Source organism: Salvelinus sp. IW2-2015, unplaced genomic scaffold (assembly GCF_002910315.2).
Source record: "Salvelinus sp. IW2-2015 unplaced genomic scaffold, ASM291031v2 Un_scaffold2523, whole genome shotgun sequence".
NCBI classification, from domain to species: domain Eukaryota; kingdom Metazoa; phylum Chordata; class Actinopteri; order Salmoniformes; family Salmonidae; genus Salvelinus; species Salvelinus sp. IW2-2015.
The window spans coordinates 24,945-44,846 of record NW_019943837.1 but is presented as its reverse complement, the minus strand read 5'-3'; the positions used below and the strand labels follow the sequence as shown (position 1 = coordinate 44,846).

Genomic DNA, 19,902 nt, shown 5'->3' with positions numbered 1-19,902 from the left:
CTACCTAAATCGTACACCATTTCAAAACATGTATAGAGCAAGTCTTTTAATGCTTTGGTAGCACCTACATTTATGAAACCACGAAGGGTAGCTGGCGATGCTTTATCTTACCATTATTTTAGATAGAGATCCCCGATGACGACAGCTCGTGTGGCTAAAGTAGCAGTTAGCTTCGTTTTACAACATATCACCATAGCAACATGCGCAGAAATGTTTAACACGGGCAAAATTTATTTTATAACAACAAATAAATAACTTGGACGCTTTACATAAATATAGGACGGGAATTTGCACAGAATTAGCAACGAAAGCAAAAATAATAATGTTGTTTCCGGAAGTAGAAACTATGACCCCTTGCGCAACGTGGGTTGACTTCTTCTGTTTAGATTTTGTCAGAGATGGGGGTAGTTAAATATGTTAATAAATAACCGATCTTGCTTTTACCGGAAGAGGACAAGGTGCAGCACCGGCTTAGTAACGTTACTTTAAGTTAGTCAAAGATAAATGGTCGAGTGAGATAGACTACCAGTAAGTGACCATGGACAAAACGGATATTCTAAAATTAATGGATGWTGGTCGGGGTCCACTTATTGTAGATGGTGGACTGGCAACAGAACTGGAATCAACAGGTTGTAAATTACAGGTGAAATACATCAAATTGCATTTTATGAGTAATTCCAAAGAGAGCTGGGTTGTAATCATTACATTATTCCAAACAGCAACATAAACGAAATATTGTGTTGGACAAATGCAGGTTTGCAACAGAATCGGCGTAWTGAATATYCTCCTGTACTTCCCATCCTGTATATTTGACTAGAATGTTTTGCGTGGATACAGGGAGATCCTTTGTGGAGTGCAAGGCTGCTACATACTAACCCACAGGCTATTAAAGATGCTCATTACAGGTGAGTTGTTTAACATAGACCCTTGTTGATTGTTGTTGTAGTTCTGCCTTTACCGTTGCAAAGCATTACAGATGTGTTGTCTCTCTCTTCCTAGGTTTCTGTGTGCTGGTGCTGATGTGATAACTACAGCCACGTACCAGGCTAGTGTTGAGGGCTTCACCAGGCACCTGGACATCACCCCTGAACAGGCCAACCAACTGATCATGTCAGGAGTGACTCTRGCCAGAGAGACTGTCAAACAGTTTATGGCTGACCAACCTCCATCAGGTGAGCAGGCACTGTAAGTTACAGGTGGAGACAACATTCTAGCCCAGGGATGGGAAACTTTGATGGGGGGGGGGCAACAAAAAATCTGAACTCATCATGGGGGGGTGGCGGCGCAGTGGCTCACGGGTCTGCATACCACATCCATACCCACACAGGCAGTCAGAACCGGCTCTAGCCTTTTGGGGGCCCAAAGCAAAATGTTGTTGCCCCCCCACACACACATTTTAGGGGCGGGGGGGCCCTTGATAGCAGAGTTGTTTTTAAAAGTTTTTTTTAACCTTTGAGTTCATTTCCTGCAATTCTACACATTGTCTGGTCACTGGTGTAGCCTACAAACCTCATGTTGTACACAACTGATCTAACTATTGCATTCCTCATGCCTCAATAAGAGCAAATTCATGTTCTTTTTTCAGGAGAGGAGTAAGCTTCATTCAGCTACATTTACATGTTTTACACAAAATACATTATCGACCTGTTCGTACAAACTTTGTAAGTATTGCAAACATAAGCATGAAACAAACAGACGGGTCTAGCGATTTCATGTTCTTCTTAGCTGCTGAGTTACAGCTATTTACTCTCTCCACAATATCAGCATATATGGCATAACTATGGCATCAGGTGACGCATAACAAAGTCGCCCGCTGTCAGACTCTTTTCACCGGTCYGAATACATGCTTGGCTTCCTAAAACATTTGGCTGCCCAGAGGTGGAACGCAGCAAGACACAGACACTCAGTCTAATTACAAACTTCATGTTGTACACAAAACTGTTGCATTCCAGGCATTCGTAAACATTGAAGGTGAATGAGGTGAGTTTCCCCCGACTATGAAAAGCGCTTTGAGGAACCTCAGTTGGTAGGAAAGCGCTATATAAATCCAATCARTTATTATTATTTATTCATTAGCGATTGGATGTTATTTTTTTCATCATCATTGCAAACATTGGCTAAGCTGCTCAGGACCTACCAGCTCAGCCAGGCACTCAGAGATCTTGTAATTTGGACAAGATGTCTCTGAAGCTCTTATTTCTATGATCAGAGTTGTTCACGTTGGTATCTTTCTATTTTCTCAGATCGCATGGTGCCTCTGGTGGCAGGTTCTGTTGGACCTTACGGAGCGTTTCTGCACAACGGCTCGGAGTACACTGGCGCTTACGCTGCGGCGATGAGTGTTGAGGTAAGGCAGGCAATGCCAAGAAACCACTCACATTGGGGTTGACCTATCATTATCTACACTGAACTAAAATATACAACGCAACATGTAAAGTGTTGGTTTCATGAGCTGAAATAACAAGATCCCAGAAATGTTCCTATACGCACAAAAAGCTTATTTCTCTCCAATTTTGTGCACAAATTTGTTTACATCCCAGTTAGTGAGCATTCCTCCTTTTGATAATCCATCCACCTGACAGGTGTGGAATATCAAGAAGCTGATCAAACAGCATGATCATTACAAAGGTGCACCTTGTGCCGGGGACAATAAAAGCAGTTTTGTCACACAACACAATGTCACAGATGCCTCAATTTTGACAGAGCCCGCAATTGGCATGCTGACTGCAGGAATGTCCACCAGAGCTGTTGCCAGATAATTGAATGTTAATTTCTCTACCATAAGCCGCCTCAAACGTCGTTTTAGAGAATTCGGCAGTACATCCAACCGGCCTCACAACCGCAGACCACGTGTAACCACGCCAACCCAGGACCTCCACAACCGGGTTCTTCTCCTGCGGGATCGTCTGAGACCAGCCACCCAGACAGCTGATGAAACTGAGTAGTATTTCTGTCTGTAATAAAGCCCTTTTGTGAGGAAAAACTCATTCTGATTGGCTGGGCCTGGCTCCCCGCCCATGGCTGCGCCCCTGCCCAGTCATGTGAAAATCCATAGATTAGGGCCTAATGAATTAATTATATGAACTGTAACTCAGTGAAAACGTTGTATGTTGCGTTTATATTTGTGTTCAGTATGTTGCGTTTATATTTGTGTTCAGTATAGTAGACTAGTGTTCCTATGGTCTGTCTGCACTCAGTCTCTAGCCTCGTTTATACCTACTGCTAACATGCGTCCTTTGTCCTGATCTGTCCACATTCTGATTGTGCCCACATTTTTTGAAATGTCTCTCTCTCTCTGTGTCTCCAGGAACTGAAAGCCTGGCACCGCCCCCAGGTCCACTGTCTAGTTACAGCAGGGGTCGATCTCATTGCCATGGAAACCATCCCAAGCGTGAAGGAGGCAGAAGCTCTGGTGGAGCTGCTCAGAGAGTTTCCAGATTCTAAAGCATGGCTGGCCTTCTCCTGTAAGGTAATTCTCGCTATATGTAATTAAGACTCTTTCTCAATTTGTCTTTCCTTGGTTCCTCGCCGTCCTTTCTCCTCGTCTCCTAAGTTCCTACCCTTAAACATTCTTTACCAAAGCGTTCTGAGAAATAGGCAAGGAGAGAGGACGCAAGGGATCTAGGAAAGACACATTGATTCTCGTTATTTAAATAAGCGGGTCAGTTAAGAACAAATGCTCATTTACAATGACGGCCTACCGAGAGGCCTCATGGGGGCTGGGATTTAATAAATATAGATAATAATATAGGACAAAACACACATCACGACAAGAGAGACACAACACTACATAAAGAGAGACCTAAAACAACAACATAGCAAGGCAGCAACAGATGACAACACAGCATGGTAGCAACACAACATGACAACAACATGGTAGCAACACAACATGACAACAACATGGTAGCAACACAACATGACACTAACATGGTAGCAACACAACCTGGTAGCAACACCACATGACAACAACATGGCAGCAGCACAAAACATGGTACAAACATTATTGGGCACAGACAACAGCACAAAGGGCAAGGAGGTAGAGACAACAATACATCACACAAAATCAGCCACAACTGTCAGTAAGAGCGTCCACGATGGAGTCTTTGAATGAAGAGATTGAGATAAAAACTGTCCAGTTTGAGTGTTTGTTGCTCTAAATATGGGATGTAAGAATACAGTGAAATGTCTTCTATTCTCCTCAGGATGGCCAGTGTATATCTGACAGCAGTCGTTTCTCTGAGGCGGTCCAGCTGGCCAGTAGGTCCAGTCAGCTGGTGGCTGTAGGGGTGAATTGCTGTCCTCCAGCCCTGGTCAAGCCCCTCCTAGACTCAGCCAGGACACAGAGGAGACCAGACCTCGGCTGGGTGGTGTACCCCAACAGTGGAGAGGAGTGGGATACATACTCTGGGTGAGTGAAACTATATCACCTTGGATGCATCCCAAATGGAAACCCTATTCTCTATGGGGTCTCTGGTCAAAAGTAGTGCACTAAATAGGGATTAGGGTGCTATTTGGGGACGAAGACCTTGGCTTTACACAGGTCTGTGACCTGACACATCCAGGTAGTAGTACTAAACACACACTATCATTTGGCTACACACTGATGTCTGCTGTAGTATACGAAATCTAGACTATATCAACTTTTCACTTCAGTCAACAGTTCCATGATGATTCCTCAGTTGTTTCAAGTGAGTATTGAGTGAATCTCTTGTATTGATTTTGAACTTTTTATCATTTAAAAGGTGGAAAAAACCAGCGAATAGAATATCTTCAATAGCTGAACTGAGTCTGGAGTGGATGAAACAAGGGTGTGCACTTATAGGTAAGACAACAGCTGAACTAATGTTGTCTTTGTATTAGTACAGGGATGGGCAACCCCCTTCTGTAGGCCTGCAAATCAATTTACAGATCAATGTTTTTTTAGGAATTCAGTCGGGGTCTCAACTTACTGTTGCTAGGTAGAATACACAAGGTGCAATTTCAAAATGTTGTGCATCAACAGTTTTTCTGTTATGTCAGTCACTGACAGGTACTCAATTAGCCCATGGCAACAGAATTTCACTTAGGGCCCCCAAAAGGCTAAGGCCGGCTCTGACTTCATGTGTGGGTATGGATAGGGCCCCCAAAAGGCTAGGGCCGGCTCTGACTGCTTAGGGCCCCCAAAAGGCTAGGGCCGGCTCAGACTTCAGATGAATGTGTGGGTATGGAAGGGCCTAAAACACTAGGGCCGGCTCTGACTGCATGTGTGGGTATGGATAGGGCCCGCTAAAAGACTAGGGCGGCTCTGACTGCATGTGTGGGTATGGATAGGGCCCCAAAAGCTAGGGCGGGCTCTGACTGAATGTGTGGGTATGGATAGGGCAAAAGCTAGGGCCGGTCTACTGAATGTGTGGGTATGGATAGGCGCCCTAAGACTAGGGCGGCTCTGACTGGGGTATGGATAGGGCCCCCAAAAGGCTAGGGCCGGCTCTGACTGAATGTGTGGGTATGGATAGGGCCGGCTCTGACTGCATGTCTTGGTATGGTTGTGGGTACACAGACCCGCGCGCCACTGATGAGTTCAGATATTTTGTGAACCCCGACCCCCATCAAAGTAGCCCATCCCYGAACTAGGATGTTTTGTCTTCCAACAGGAGGGTGCTGTCGCATCAGTCCTGCTCACATAGCGGAGCTACGAAGACAGATACATGGAGACATGCCTGGGTTCGACGCTTCACAGCGGGGACAGGGAGGACCTTAAGACAGACACATGGAGACATGTTTGGGTCTGATGCTTCACAGCGTGGACAGGGAAGACCTTACAGCTCTTATTACTGCTACAGTATGTAATCCCACAGTCAGATTATGCAATTAATAACTATTTTAAAATGACACTTTTGATATGAGTTTATATAAATGATTTATTAACCCTCATACTGCCAACATATGTTATATACAGAGCATTTGGATAGTATTTACATCCCTAGACTTTTTTAACATTACAGCTTTATTGTAAAATTKATTTTTTCTAAATTAATGTATGACTTTCTACACATTTTGTTGTGTTACCACCTGAATTTAAAATAGATTAAATTGTCATTCTTTGTTACTGTCCTACACACAATACCACATAATGTCAAAGTGGAATTGTGTGTTTTTAAATGTTTTAAAATTTATAAAAAATGTAAAGCTGAGATGTCTTGAGTCAATAAGTATTCAACCCCTTTGTTATGTCAAGGAGCCTAAATATTTTGAGTAGAAAACAATGTGCATAACGAGTAGCATAATATGTTTCATGGACTCACTCTGTGTGCAATAATAGTGTTTAACATGATTTTTGAATGACTGCCTCCTCTCTGTACCCCACACATACAATTATCTGGAAGGTCCCTCAGTAGAGCAGTGAATTAACCATAAAGACCAATGAGGTTTTCCAATGCCTCGCAAAGAAGAGCACCTATTGGTAGATGGGTAAAAAATATAAAAAAAGACGCAGACATTGAATATCCCTTTGAGCATGGTGAAGTTATTAATTACACTTTGGATGGTGTATCAATACACCCAGTCACTACAAAGATACAGGCGTCCTTCCTAACTCAGTGGCCAGAGAGGAAGGAAACCGCTCAGGGATTTCACCATGAGACCAATGGTGACTTTAATACATTTACATTTACATTTAAGTCATTTAGCAGACGCTCTTATCATACAGTTACAGAGTTTAATAGCTGTGATAGGAGAAAACTGAGGATGGATCAACAACATTGTAGTTACTCCACAATACGAACCTAAATGACAGAGTGAAAAGAAGGAAACCTGTACAGAATATAAATATTCCAAAACATGCATCCTGTTTGCAACAAGGCACTACATTAATACTGCAAAAAATGTGGCAAAGCAATTAACTTTTTGTCCTGAGTACAACACATCACTGAGTACCACTCTGCTCATGTTCAAGCTTAGTGGTTGTTGCATCATGTTATGGGTATGCTATGTTTGTAAACTCAGCAAAAAAAGAAGCGTCCTCTCACTGTAAACTACGTTTATTTTCAGCAAACTTAACATATTAACATATACAAATATTTGTATGAACATAAGATTCAACAACTGAGACAAACTGAACACGTTCCACAGACATGTGACTAACAGAAATKGAATAATGTGTCCCTGAACAAAGGGGGGGGGTCAAAATCAAAAGTAACAGTCAGTATCTGATGTGGACACCAGCTGCATTAAGTACTGCAGTGCATCTCCTCTATCATGACTGCACAAATTTGCCAGTTCTTGCTGTGAGATGTTACCCACTCTCACAAGGCCTGCAAGTTCCGGACATTTCTGGGGGAATGGCCTAGCTCACCTTCCGATCCAACAGGTCCCAGACGTGCTCAATGGGATTGAGATTCGGGCTATTCACTGGCCATGGCAGAAATACTGACATTTCTGTCTTGCAGGAATCACGCACAGAACGAGCAGTATGGCTGGTGGGCATTATCATGCTGAGGGTAGCTGAGGAGGGTACGAGAGGTGTGGAGGATGTTTATACGCACAGTGTTGAGATTGCATGCATGACACAAGCTCAGTCCGATGATGCTGTGACACATCGCTGCCAGACAAATGAGGACCTCCACCTCTAATCGATCCTGCTCCGAGTAAGGCCTAGTGGTAACGCTCATTCTTCCCGATAACGCGAATCCGACATCACGCTGGTGAGACAAACGTGATCGTCAGTGAAGAGCATTTTTGACAGTCTGTCTATGTCAGCGACAGTGGGTTTGTGCCCATAGGCGACGTTGTTGCGGTGATGTCTGGTGAGACCTGCTTACAAACAGGCTACGAGCCTCAATCCAGCCTCTCTAGCCTATTGCGTACAGTCTGAGCACTGATGGGGGGTTGTGCGTTCCTGGTGTAACTCGGGCAGTTGTTGTTGCATCCTGTACCTGTCCCGCAGGTGTGATGTTCGGATGTACCGATCCTGTGCAGGTGTTGTTACACGTGGTCTGCCACTGCGAGGATGATCAGGTGTCCGTCCTGTCTCCTGTAGCGCTGGCTTAGGTGTCTCACAGTACAGACATTGCAATTTATTGCCCTGGCCACATCTCCATTCGTATGCCTCTTGCAGCATGCCTAAGGCACGTTCACGCAGATGAGCAGGGACCTTGGGCATCTTTTCTTTTGGTGTTTTTCAGAGTCAGTAGAAGGGCTCTTTAGTGTCCTAAGTTTTCATAACTGTGACCTTAATTACCTACCGTCTGTAAGCTGTTAGTGTCTTAACGACCGTTCCACAGGTGCATGTTCATTAATTGTTTATTGTTCATTGAACAAGCATGGGAAACAGTGTTTAAACCCTTTACAATGAAGATCTGTGAAGTTATTTTGATTTTTACAAATTATCTTTGAAAGACAGGGTCCTGAAAAAGGGACGTTTCTTTTTTTTGCTGAGTTTAGTTGTTAAGAACTGAGGAGTTTTTCAGGATAAAAAAGAAACAGAATGGAGCTAAGCACAGGCAAAATCCTAGAGGAAAACCTAGTTCAGTCTGCTATCCACCAGACACTGGGAGATGAATTCACCTTTCAACAGGATAATAATCTAACACACAAGGCCAAATCTACACTGGAGTTGCTTACCAAGTGAATGTTTCTGAGTGTCCAAGTTACAGTTTTGACTTAAATCTGCTTGAAAATCTATTGCAAGACCTGAAATTGGTTGTCTAGCAATGATCAACAAACGATTTGACAGAGCTTGAAGAATTTTTTAAAGAATAATGGGCAAATGTTGCACAATCCAGGTGTGGAAAGCTCTTAGAGACTTACCCAGAATGGCTCACAGCTTTAAATCGCTGCCAAAGGTGCTTCTACAAAGTATTGACTTAGGGGTGTGAATACTTATGTAAGGGAAGACCACCATGAAATGGGCAAAAATGAATGGCAACTTATTGGCATTGGGCGAACCATATACACAATCGCAAATACCACTCAAATGGTCAGCAGTTCATCAAAACCATATTGCAACCGGAACATTACAAATGCCAAGTGTAAGAAACCAAAACTCCCATAGGGGGGCGAGCACGTTCAACCACAGATTTTCATATGGGAAATGGTCTCAGTCAGGTCCCACGGGTGAAATTTTGTTAAAAAATTTAAAACCTCATAAAAAGTGCTATTTGGACCGTTCTTCAAAAAAGAAAAAAAAATATATATATATATACATATGTAGTAACTGTATGGACATACATTTGTCTTATTTTATTGAGTTTGTCCATAAGGCCTATGTTTTGTCCATTTGCCATATATGATCATAGGAAGTCGGCTTCCGAACCCAAAAGTCAGTGAACAATTGCCAAATGGCATAAGAAATGTCCAAATGGCATTTATACTGACCAAATGATATATTTCACTATGTTAAGCCCTGAATCAACCTAGAAGGTCTATTTGTCAGGAAGTAAGAATTTCTCGTTGATTCAGCATGTCATTTCGTAATGGGAAGTCCTTATGGATATACATTGGCAATGGACACAAGAGATGTCAGTGTCAAGAGTATTACCGCGTCAGAGTAGCGTTGCCTGTGAAGGGACCAGACTTAATCTCCTCAAAGTGAGGCTGGAACCTTAGAATCTGTAGAGCCTCCTCCTGGGAGATGGGTAGGAGACTGGAAACACATCATATAGCTGTCAACAAAAAAAGAAGGACCAAGGCACTCTTTATATAATTAACTAAAATGCCTTTATTTGTATGGCACGTTCAATGGAAACAAAGTTTACAACCTGTGGTGCGTTTTGGCTGCATGGCCAAAACGCATAATACAATGATAATACAATGTCCTCTTTTGAACAGCTTTTTCCAATCAGCCCTGATTTGAAGAGGGAGTGGTTACAGAATTCTTTGGACAACACCTAGTAAGCAATACTATACACATTAAATACTGTAGATATGTCATCAAAACTCATCTCAAAGCTAGAAGCATCAGAATCCCTAGAAAGGAAGTTCTAACCTTGAATATGACTGGGCAAAGTGTTAAGACTAGGAGAGCCATCCATTCCATAGTAGAGGTCGACCTCCATTCCATAGTACACTAGAACACAGCAAACAAGGACAACAGTCTATAAACATAGCTGAGGGCAAATGTCCACTAGATGACAGCAAAGGGACTTCTACAGGAAAGGAGAGAAATTCCTATCTTAATTTATTTTACTTAACCTTTATTTAACTAGACAAACCAGTTATGAACAAATTCTTAATTCCAATGACGGCCTAGAAACAGTGGGTTAACTGCATTGTTCAGGGGCAGAACGACAGAGTTTTACCTTGTCAGCTCAGGGATTCGATCTAGCAACCTTTCGGTTCCTGGCCCAACGCTCTAAGCACTAGGCTACCTGCCAACCCATTTTTTTAAACCAGGGTATTTAGTGGCCTGTAGTTTGTAAATCCATATCTCCATTTAAACCAGGGTACTTAGTGCCTGTAGTTTTAAATCCCAAAAGTTTCCCTTTGTTTTAACTGTTTAACCTCGAGTATTTAATATAGTATTTAATGAGCTTTTATGTTTTACTCTCAGTATTTTAAATACAGCTATAAATTAGCTGTGTTACCTCAGTAGTTTTAATACAGTATAATGAGCTGGTTTTACCTCCAGTATTATAATACTAGTTATAATGTCAGCTGTGTGTTACCTCAGTATTTTAAATACAGTTATAATTGATACTGTGTCGTTACCTCTTAGTATTTAATACAGTATAATGAGCTGTGTATTTAATTTACAGAATAATGAGCTGTTTGTTACTAATTATTTAATCTAGATATTGTAACCGAGCGTTGGGTTTATAGCGCTTGATATCGACTTCTGCCCCGCTGGAGAATGCCTTTGCGGTCTCTATATACAGAGTATCCTTGCCGCCATTTCCTGCGTTGCGAAAAATTCTTAAATAGTTCGCCTAATTTTCTCAGTTTATGTACACAAAAGACAAGCAACGCTATAGTGTTAGAGAATCATTGTACCATCTAAACTGCTGTGAAATATATTTTCAATAACCTCAAAATATTATATTTTCAGTTGTTTGAAGCTGTTTGCGCAAAACAGACTTTGATGAAAGAATGGGAAGCATAGAATAGTGGCACATAGAACAGATCTACACGCTTCTCTTAGACTTGGCTTTCAATGAGAATGACAGATCTATAACACATAGAACAGATTCTACCTCTTCTATACTTGGCTTTTCAATGAGAATGACAGATCTATAACACATAGAACAGATCTACCGCTTCTTAGACTGGCTTTCAATGAGAATGACAGATCTACTGTTTAACTCACATTTCTWTGTGAATTTGTTAAGGGTCACCCCAAAAAAGTAACATACTGCAGCTTCAAGACCAAGAGCATATTTTGTTTTAATAACTTTTTACAATGTAGACAATTTTTACTTTATGGCTGTAGTAACTAGTGAAAATCTATTCGCAGACGTCGATTCACGGACAGTCTATATCCGGGTTGCGTCCTCGGTTAACTATATATAAATTTGATATTTTCGAATTCCCAGTTGTTTTGAACGCGTCACAGAAGGCATAACTTTACTCAACGTAAAGGAATGGCTTCTTGACTAATACATTTATTTAGTTTTTTCTTCAAGGTAAATTGTCGCACGTATTGACAAAAACACTCACTTKCCAGAGTAAGTCGATTCACATGCAGGACGTCGTATGTTTTCTACTGCCGCGTTCAAGTGCTAGTCTGAATGAAGAAATTCTGTCATTTCTGACTTGCTACCTGGTTGTAAATCAGAACAGGCGGCACGTGTATACATACAACCAGTTAGCAGGAAGCAGTTGTTATTCCACTAAAGTCTGATCTGCACAACACGAAGCAGTGGTCGTTTAATTAAAATATTGGTAAGTCTTGGTATTTGAATGACAGTAATTCTTATCAAGTTTCTTTAGGGATAAACTGCTCCAGTATCTGTGCGTTGGAGACGTCAACGATTCATACGACTTGTCTTCTCGCTAATGGTACTCTAGACATACACCCGAGTTACCAACTTGAAATTCTGAGTTGGATGCACGTTCAAAACGATTTTCCAAGTCCGCGGAGCCCGATTATTATGTTGTTGTTTTCTTCTTTTTTTTTTTTTACAGTTTCCGAGTTCAGTTATTTTGAACATAATGCCCGAGAAGCTCCGATTAGACCTCCCGTTAGACGGGCGCTGCACGCGTTATAGTGTCAAAATACGTTCGTTATTCGCCGAATCACTGTCTTCATTTACTCTCGTTGTGTACTTTCCAAAAACATTTACAAGCCTTTTTTGCACTTCCAATGTATTGAGCTCGTATAGACTGAGTTAGAAAGTTGTTCAGCGAAACTCCAGATTTTTTTGTGTTTGTGAATAACAAAATGCATTTTTACATTATAACGCTTRCAGAGCTATCTAACGGAGTCCGAGCTTCCTGGGCGTTAGAGGGATTCACACGGTATGCTATACACGTCCAGGGAAATGCTTACAGGTTCCTTCTCAACAATGCAAAAACAACAGGAAATAATAGAAACATAAAGTAAATGGCTCAGTAGAATAGAATAAACATTTTAGCATAAGTATAATAATACAGGAAATGGGGATTAGGGGCAAATGTTTTAAATTGTGCAGTATTTAACACTTTTATGTTCTATGTGTGACATTTATAACTTGATAATGCACATCTACAATACTCTTCCTGTTCTCCCTAAATATAATTTAAACTCCAAAGACAAGGCTTCTTTTTTTAAATCTTCTTTTTTTTTTTTACAAATGTTCCCCCGTGCAGCTGATCTGCATTCCACCCCACTGCCACCATGGCCCAAAAGCTGGTGATAATAGACACAGATGCAGGTATAGATGACGCCCAGGCGATAATGATGGCCCTGGCCGCTCCAGGCCTGCAGATCCTGGGGATAACATGCTGCTTCGGGAATACTGATGTGGACAACGTCTGTCAGAATGTGCTGCTGGTGTTGTCTGTCTGTGAACGCACACAGGTAGGAAACCCAGCCCCACCCCACCCAAGTGTCTGTCTGTGAACGCACAGGTAAGGAAACCAGCTCCCCCCCCCCCCCAAGTGTCTGTCTTGTGAACGCACACAGGTAGGAAACCCAGCTCCCGCCCACACACCAAGTTGTCTGTCTTGTGAACGCACACAGGTAGGAACCCAGCTCCTTCACCCGGCCCCCCCCCCCCTGTATGCCCCCCCCGCCCCCAATAGTGTCCGTCTGTGAACGCACACAGGTAGAAACCCGCTTTCACCCCCCCCCCGCCCGCCCAAGTAGCGTCTGTACTGTGAAGCGCACGACAGGTGAGGAAACCCAGCCCCCCCGTCAAAGGCCCCGCCCAGGTGTCTGTCTGTGAACGAACACAGGTAGGACACCCCCCCCCCCCAAGTGTCTGAATTTTCTTGACACAGTTATAACATCATCACACGTGTGACATTCATCCACACCACACTTGGTTCATCTGAATGACTAAATGGTAATATGGGAAGCTCATAACATACGGCTGTATGTTTCTCCTAGATCCCAGTGTTCCAGGGATGCTGGTCCCCTGGTGGGGCCACAAGGCTTTCAGCGACACTTTGGACAGACGGGCTGGGAGACGTGCTGGATGATAGAGACCCACAGTGGAAGGAGAAGTCCAGACAGAACATGCTGTTATATGCATGATGCAGACTGTGGCTGAACCCTAAACAGGTACTGTAGTCTCCCCATCTGCCAACCCTAAACAGGTACTGTAGTTCTCCCTATCTGACACCCTAAACAGGACTCGCCCCATCTGACAACCCTAAACAGAGTACTGTAGCCCGTTGAACCCTAACAGGGCTCCCCATCTGACAACCCTAAACAGGCTCCCATCTGACAACCCTAAACAGGTACTGTAGCCCCCATCTGACAACCCTAAACAGGCTGTCCCCATCTGACAACAACCTAAACAGGTACTGGTCCCCTCTGACAACCCTAAAGGTACTGTAGTCCCCATCTGACACCCCTAACAGGTACTGTAGGTCCCATTGACACCCTACATACTGTAGGTCCTCCCATCTGACAACCCTAAACAGTACTGTGAGGTCTCCCATCTGACAACCTAAACAGGTGTAGCTCCCCATCTGCAAACCGCTAAACAGGTACTGTAGGCTCCATCTGACAACCCTAAAACAGATAACTAGGCCGCCCATCTGACAACCTAACAGGTACTGTAGTTCCCATCGACAACCCTAACAGGTACTGTAGGCTCCCCATCTGACAACCCTAAACAGGTACTGTAGGCCCCATTTGACAAACCTAAACAGGTACTGTAGCTCCCCATCTGACAACCCTAAACAGGTACTGTAGGCTCCCCTCTGACAACCCTAACAGGTACTGTAGGCGCTCCCCATTGACAAGCCTAAACAGGTACTGTAGGCCCCCATCTGACAACCTAAACAGGGTACTGTAGGCTCCCCATTTGACAACCGCTAACAGGGTACTGTAGGCTCCCCATCTGACAACCTAAACAGGTACTGTAGGCCCATTGACCTAACAGTCTGTAGTCCTCCCATCTGACAACCCTAACAGGTACTGTAGTCTCCCCGATCTGACAAGCTCCTAACAGGTACTGTATCTGCCCGGCCCCATCTGAACAACCTAAACAGGTACTGTAGGCTCCCCATCTGACAACCTAACAGGTACTTGTAGTCTCCCCATCTGACAACCCTAACAGGTACTGTAGGCTCCCATTCTGACAACCCTAAACAGCTACAGTACTGTAGCTCCCCTATCTGACAACCCTAAACAGGGCTGTCCCGCTATCTGACAACCCTAAACAGGTACTGTAGTCCGCCCATCTGCAACCTAAACAGGTACTGTAGTTCTCCCCCATCCTGAACAACCCTAAAGGTACTGTAGCCCCATCTGAAACCTAACAGTTACTGTAGGCTCCCCATCTGACAACCCTAAACAGGTACTGTAGGCTCCCCATCTGACACCGTAACAGGTACTGTAGGCTCCCCATCTGACAACCTAAAGGTACTGTAGTCTCGCCATCTGAAACCACTAAACAGGTACTGTAGGTCGCCCATCTGACAACCCTAACACAGTACTGTAGTCCCCCACTTGACAACCCTAACAGGTACTGTAGTCTCCCGATCTGACAAACTCCTAACAGGACGAGGCTCCGCCTATCTGACAACCTAAAGGTACTGTAGTCGCTCCCATTGACAACCCTAAACAGGACGTGTAGGCGCCCATCTGACCAACCCTAAAGGTACTGTAGGCCCCCATCTGACAAACCCTAAACAGGTACTGTGAGTTCCCATCTGACAAACCCTAACAGGTTACTGTAGTCTCCCCATCTTGACAACCCTAACAGGTACTGTAGGCCCCTCACTGCATCTGACAACCCTAACAGTTATGTAGGCTCCCCATCTGACAACCCTAAACAGGGTACTGTAGGCTCCCATCTGACAAACCCTAAACAGGTACTGTAGTCTCCCCATTCTGAACACCCTAAACAGGTACTGTAGGCTCCCCATCTGACAACCTAAACAGGTACTGTAGTTCCCCCCATTGAACAACCCTAACAGGACTGTAGGCGTCCCCTATCTGTACAACCTAAACAGGGGTCCCCTATCTGACAACCTAAACAGGTAATGTAGTCTCCCATCTGACAACCTCAACAGGTACTGTAGGCTCCCCATCTTGAACCTAACAGGTACTGTAGGCCCCATCTAGACACACCTAACAGGTAATGAATGCTCCCCATTGACAACCCTAAACAGGTACTTGTTCTTCCCATCTGACAACCCTAAACAGGGACTGTATAGTCTCCCCATCTGACAACCCTAACAGTACTGTAGTTCCCATTTGAAACCCTAAACAGGTACTTAGTCGGCCCATCTGAAACACTAACAGGTACTGTAGTCTCCCCATATTGACAACCCTAACAGGTACTGTTAGGACCCCCATCTGACAAACTAACAGGTACTGTAGTTCCCACTATTGATGCACAACCTAACAGGTACTGTAGGACACTCATCTTGACAACCCTACAGGTACTGTATCTCCCCATCTGACAACCCTAACGGTACTGTAGTCCCTCTGAACCCTACAGGTACTGTAGGCTCCCCATCTGACAACACTAACAGGTACTGTTGCTTCCCCATTGACACCCTAACGTACTGCTAGGCTCCCTATTGAACCTAAAAGGCTCCCCTATCTGACAACCCTAAACAGGTACTTAGTCTCCCAGTCTGACAACCCTACAGTCATGTGTCTGCCATCTGCAACCCTACAGTACTGTAGGCTCCCCATCTTGAAACCCTAGAGCAGGTACGTGGCCCCAAGTCGGTGACACACGCGCATAAACAGTAACTGTAGGACTCACCCATCTGACACCCTAACGACTTAGGTCCACTAACTAAACAGTAGGCTCCCATCTGACAACCCTAAACAGGTACTGTAGTCTCCCCATCTGACAACCCTTAAACAGTACTTGTAGGCTCCCCATCTGACAACCCTAAACAGGTACTGTATCCCCCCTTCTGACAACCCTAAACAGTACTGTAGGCTCCCCTATCTGACAACCCTAAACAGGCTCCCCTATCTGCCAACCCTAAACAGGTACTGTAGTCTCCCCATCTGACAACCCTAAAGGTACTGTGGTCCATACTGACAACCTAACAGGTATGTAGGCCCCCATCTGACAACCCTAAAAGGTACTGTAGTCTCCCATCTGACAACCCTAAAACTACTGTAGTCTCCCCATCTGACAACCCTAACAGGTACTGTAGCCCCATTGAAACCCCTACATACTGATAGGCTCCCCAGTATGACAACCCTAACAGTTACTTAGGCTCCCCATCTGAACAACCCTAAACACGGTACTGTAGGCTCCCCATCTGACAACCCTAAACAGGGTATGTAGTCAGTCCCCATCTGGCAACCCTAAACATGGTACTGTGGAGCTCCCCATCTGACAACCCTAAACAGGTACTGAGAGTCCCCATCTGACAACCCTAAACAGGTACTGATGTCTATCTGACAACCCTAAACAGGCTCCCTATCTGACAACCCTAAACAGGTTACTGTAGTCTCCCCATCTGAAACCCTAACACAGGTACTGTAGGCTCCATCTGACAACACTAACAGGTACTGTAGTCTCCCCATCTGACAACCCTAACAGGTACTGTAGGCCCCCCATCTGACAACCACTAACAGGTACTGTAGTCTCCCCATCTGACAAACCCTAACAGGTACTGTAGGCCCTCCATCTGACAACCCTAAACAGGTACTGTACTCTCCATCTGACAACCCTAACAGGTACTGTAGTCTCCCCATCTGACAACCCTAACCGAGTACTGTAGGCTCCCCATTCTGAACAACATAACAGGTACTGTAGGTCTTCCCATCTGACAACCCTATAACAGGTACTGTAGGCCCCCCATCTGAAACCCTAAACAGGTACTGTAGGCTCCCCATCTGGGGTGAGTTTCCCAATAACTATTCAAACACAAAGAAACACAAAGATAATGTTTAACAATAGGTAGCCTTCAGTCCGTTGGGAGACAGTGGACGAATGATGATCATAGTTTAAGTCACTAAGGTATAATAATACGTGGAATGTGACCATTCTAAGCCGCCAGTCTTCTTGTTCCTCTTCCCTTGACCAGGTGTTCCTGGTGGCTCTGGGGCCGCTCACCAACTGGCTCTAGCCATCCGCCTGGACCCGTCTTTCCAACAGAACCTGAAGGAGCTCATCATTATGGGAGGCAACATGGAGGGTAAACGTCACAATCAATCATAGACAATAAGGGTTGTTTTCCAAGTGCATCTTTATTCTCTATATAATGCACTCCTTTCTTAACAGGGCCCATAGTTTGGTCTAAGATAGTGCACATATAGGAAAGGGCTTTGGTCTAAAGTAGTGCACTCCTTTCTAACAGGGCCCATAGGCTCTGGTCTAAAGTAGTGCACTATATAGGGAATAGGGCTCTGGTCTATAGCAGTGCACTATGTAGGGAATAGGGCTCTGGTCTAAAGTAGTGCACTATATAGGGAATAGGGCTCTGGTCTAAAGTAGTGCACTATGTAGGGAATAGGGTGCCATTTGGGACTTAACCTATTTTGACCAGTATTTCTCCTTCCAGGTAAGGGGAACGTATCTCTATGTGGAGAGTTTAACTTTGTGATGGATCCTGAATCTGCCTTCATCGTCCTGGAGGAGTACCTCTGTCCTACACGCATAGCATCATGGGAATATTGCTGTCGGAATAAACTGGAATGGGTAAGGAGTTCGGTGCAACCTTCAGATGGTCTGTATTACTAATATAACCGTTTAGAATAGCATTTACCATCTCTGTACACTCCTATAACCCCACCTAATGAATGATTTACCTGATTTTATTATGTGAACGGGAACACAATCATTCATAAAATAGTTGTTGCTAAGGAATGCTCCCTGTACACTACGGTCTCCCGACCTCAACAGGACTTAAATAAATACTAAAATATACCCCTTTTAGTTTGATTTATCTTGTGTGTAACTGTGTTTTTCATTGACCAGGAATTCTTTGAAAAGCTGATCAACGAGGACACGCCCGCTGGTCGCTTGATGAAGACGATCACGTCCAAGTGTTGGGGTTATTCCAAGGAGGCCATGCTGAGTAAGAGGGATGTGTACTTTGGGCCTGGCTTTGTCTCCTACGATGCTTACGCAGTGGCAGCGTGTATAGACATCTCTGTGGTGACAGAGAGTATAGAGTGTGCCGTCAGGGTGGAACTACAGGGGGAGCTATGCAGAGGGATGATGGTTCTGGACCAGAGGAACAGACTGAAGAAAAAACACCATGTTTCTGTCATGAAGACCTGCGATCTGACCAAGTTCAGGCAGTTACTCATGGCTTCGCTTAGACAACCCTGTAGGAAGTAGGCTACGAGACAGACCAACCTGATGTCAGCCATGCGCTGTAGATCAATATAGCTGCAAGCAGCAATGAACGGGGTTCACAGGATGACAGAAAGTAGACTAGATCAGTTAGTGCTTGTTTTGTTATCCATCTGCCAAAACAATAATGAGGGATACAAAGTATATTGAAAGTGTGTGATTCCTGAGTTAATTAACGTCCCATCATGCTTGTGTGAAAAAAAGAAAGCCAGTGGTCCCTCCCCTCTGACCTTCAATGGGTTTTCTAGAAGGAGAGAGGATGCAATTGAGATTCTCTAGATCAAATGGGACGGCGGACATGATGGTTTAAGGGAGACTAATCATAACAGCGCCACCTACCGGCCAATCCGCGGCACTTTTTTTGACACAGTTACTCATGGCATCTTGTTTCTGTGTGCCAAATTAGAAAAAAAGTTACCAATCTATGCAGGTGTTTGATAGTGTGAAGGAAAAAATAAATGAAATCAGATAACATGTTTCACATCTTCAATGTAAACCCATAATGACAGCTTAGTTGTGTGTGGTCACAGACGATAAGACGGCAATCCCACAGCCAAAATATGTGTTGGTCCATCTTGTCTTTAAGTATCTTCTCACAGCCTCTAGGGTGGAGTGGGCAGACTGGCCCAGAGTCTGAGACAGACATCATACCTGTATGTGTAAGACATGAAACATGTTAACTAACCCAGACAACACTAAACACTCAGGGCCTTATTTTCACACCTGATTTGTACTGTTTAATAAAATAATTTGAATGAGTTCAGTCTGCCTTTAATTTCAATTTGGTGACAGAAATGTACAGTATAAACCTGAAACGTTAACCCTTAAAGGGACTCTTCAGGCCCTGACTACTTCCACAGTCAGATGAACTCACTACGTCGTTTTGTGAGCCAATGATAACTAGCGTTAGCAGATAGAATAGACTTCGTCATTGTGTTAGCGCTGGTTGGAAACTTCCTTCAAACAAATGGTATCCGCAAGTTCATCTGACTCTGGG

The 19,902-nt window shown here is 44.0% G+C and overlaps 2 protein-coding genes across 2 annotated transcripts; both read left to right on the top strand.

Annotated features, from left to right (window-relative positions):
* Window positions 1-448: 448 nt before the first annotated feature.
* Window positions 449-5,831, top strand: zgc:172121 (homocysteine S-methyltransferase). The gene is made up of 8 exons (XM_024141388.2): window positions 449-643; window positions 838-905; window positions 1,000-1,172; window positions 2,244-2,347; window positions 3,308-3,469; window positions 4,203-4,408; window positions 4,743-4,822; window positions 5,634-5,831. The coding sequence occupies exons 1-8, from the start codon at window positions 539-541 to the stop codon at window positions 5,738-5,740; spliced, it is 1,005 nt and encodes a 334-aa protein (XP_023997156.1). The 5' UTR covers window positions 449-538; the 3' UTR covers window positions 5,741-5,831.
* Window positions 5,832-11,466: 5,635 nt separating this feature from the next.
* On the top strand, window positions 11,467-19,664 carry LOC112074171 (inosine-uridine preferring nucleoside hydrolase). Its single transcript, XM_070440413.1, is given in 7 exon segments — window positions 11,467-11,856; window positions 12,763-12,973; window positions 13,505-13,678; window positions 17,632-17,662; window positions 17,665-17,742; window positions 18,109-18,245; window positions 18,525-19,664. Coding segments are annotated over 6 exon segments (969 nt in total). The 5' UTR covers window positions 11,467-11,856; window positions 12,763-12,790; the 3' UTR covers window positions 18,891-19,664.
* The last annotated feature ends 238 nt before the right edge of the window (window positions 19,665-19,902 follow it).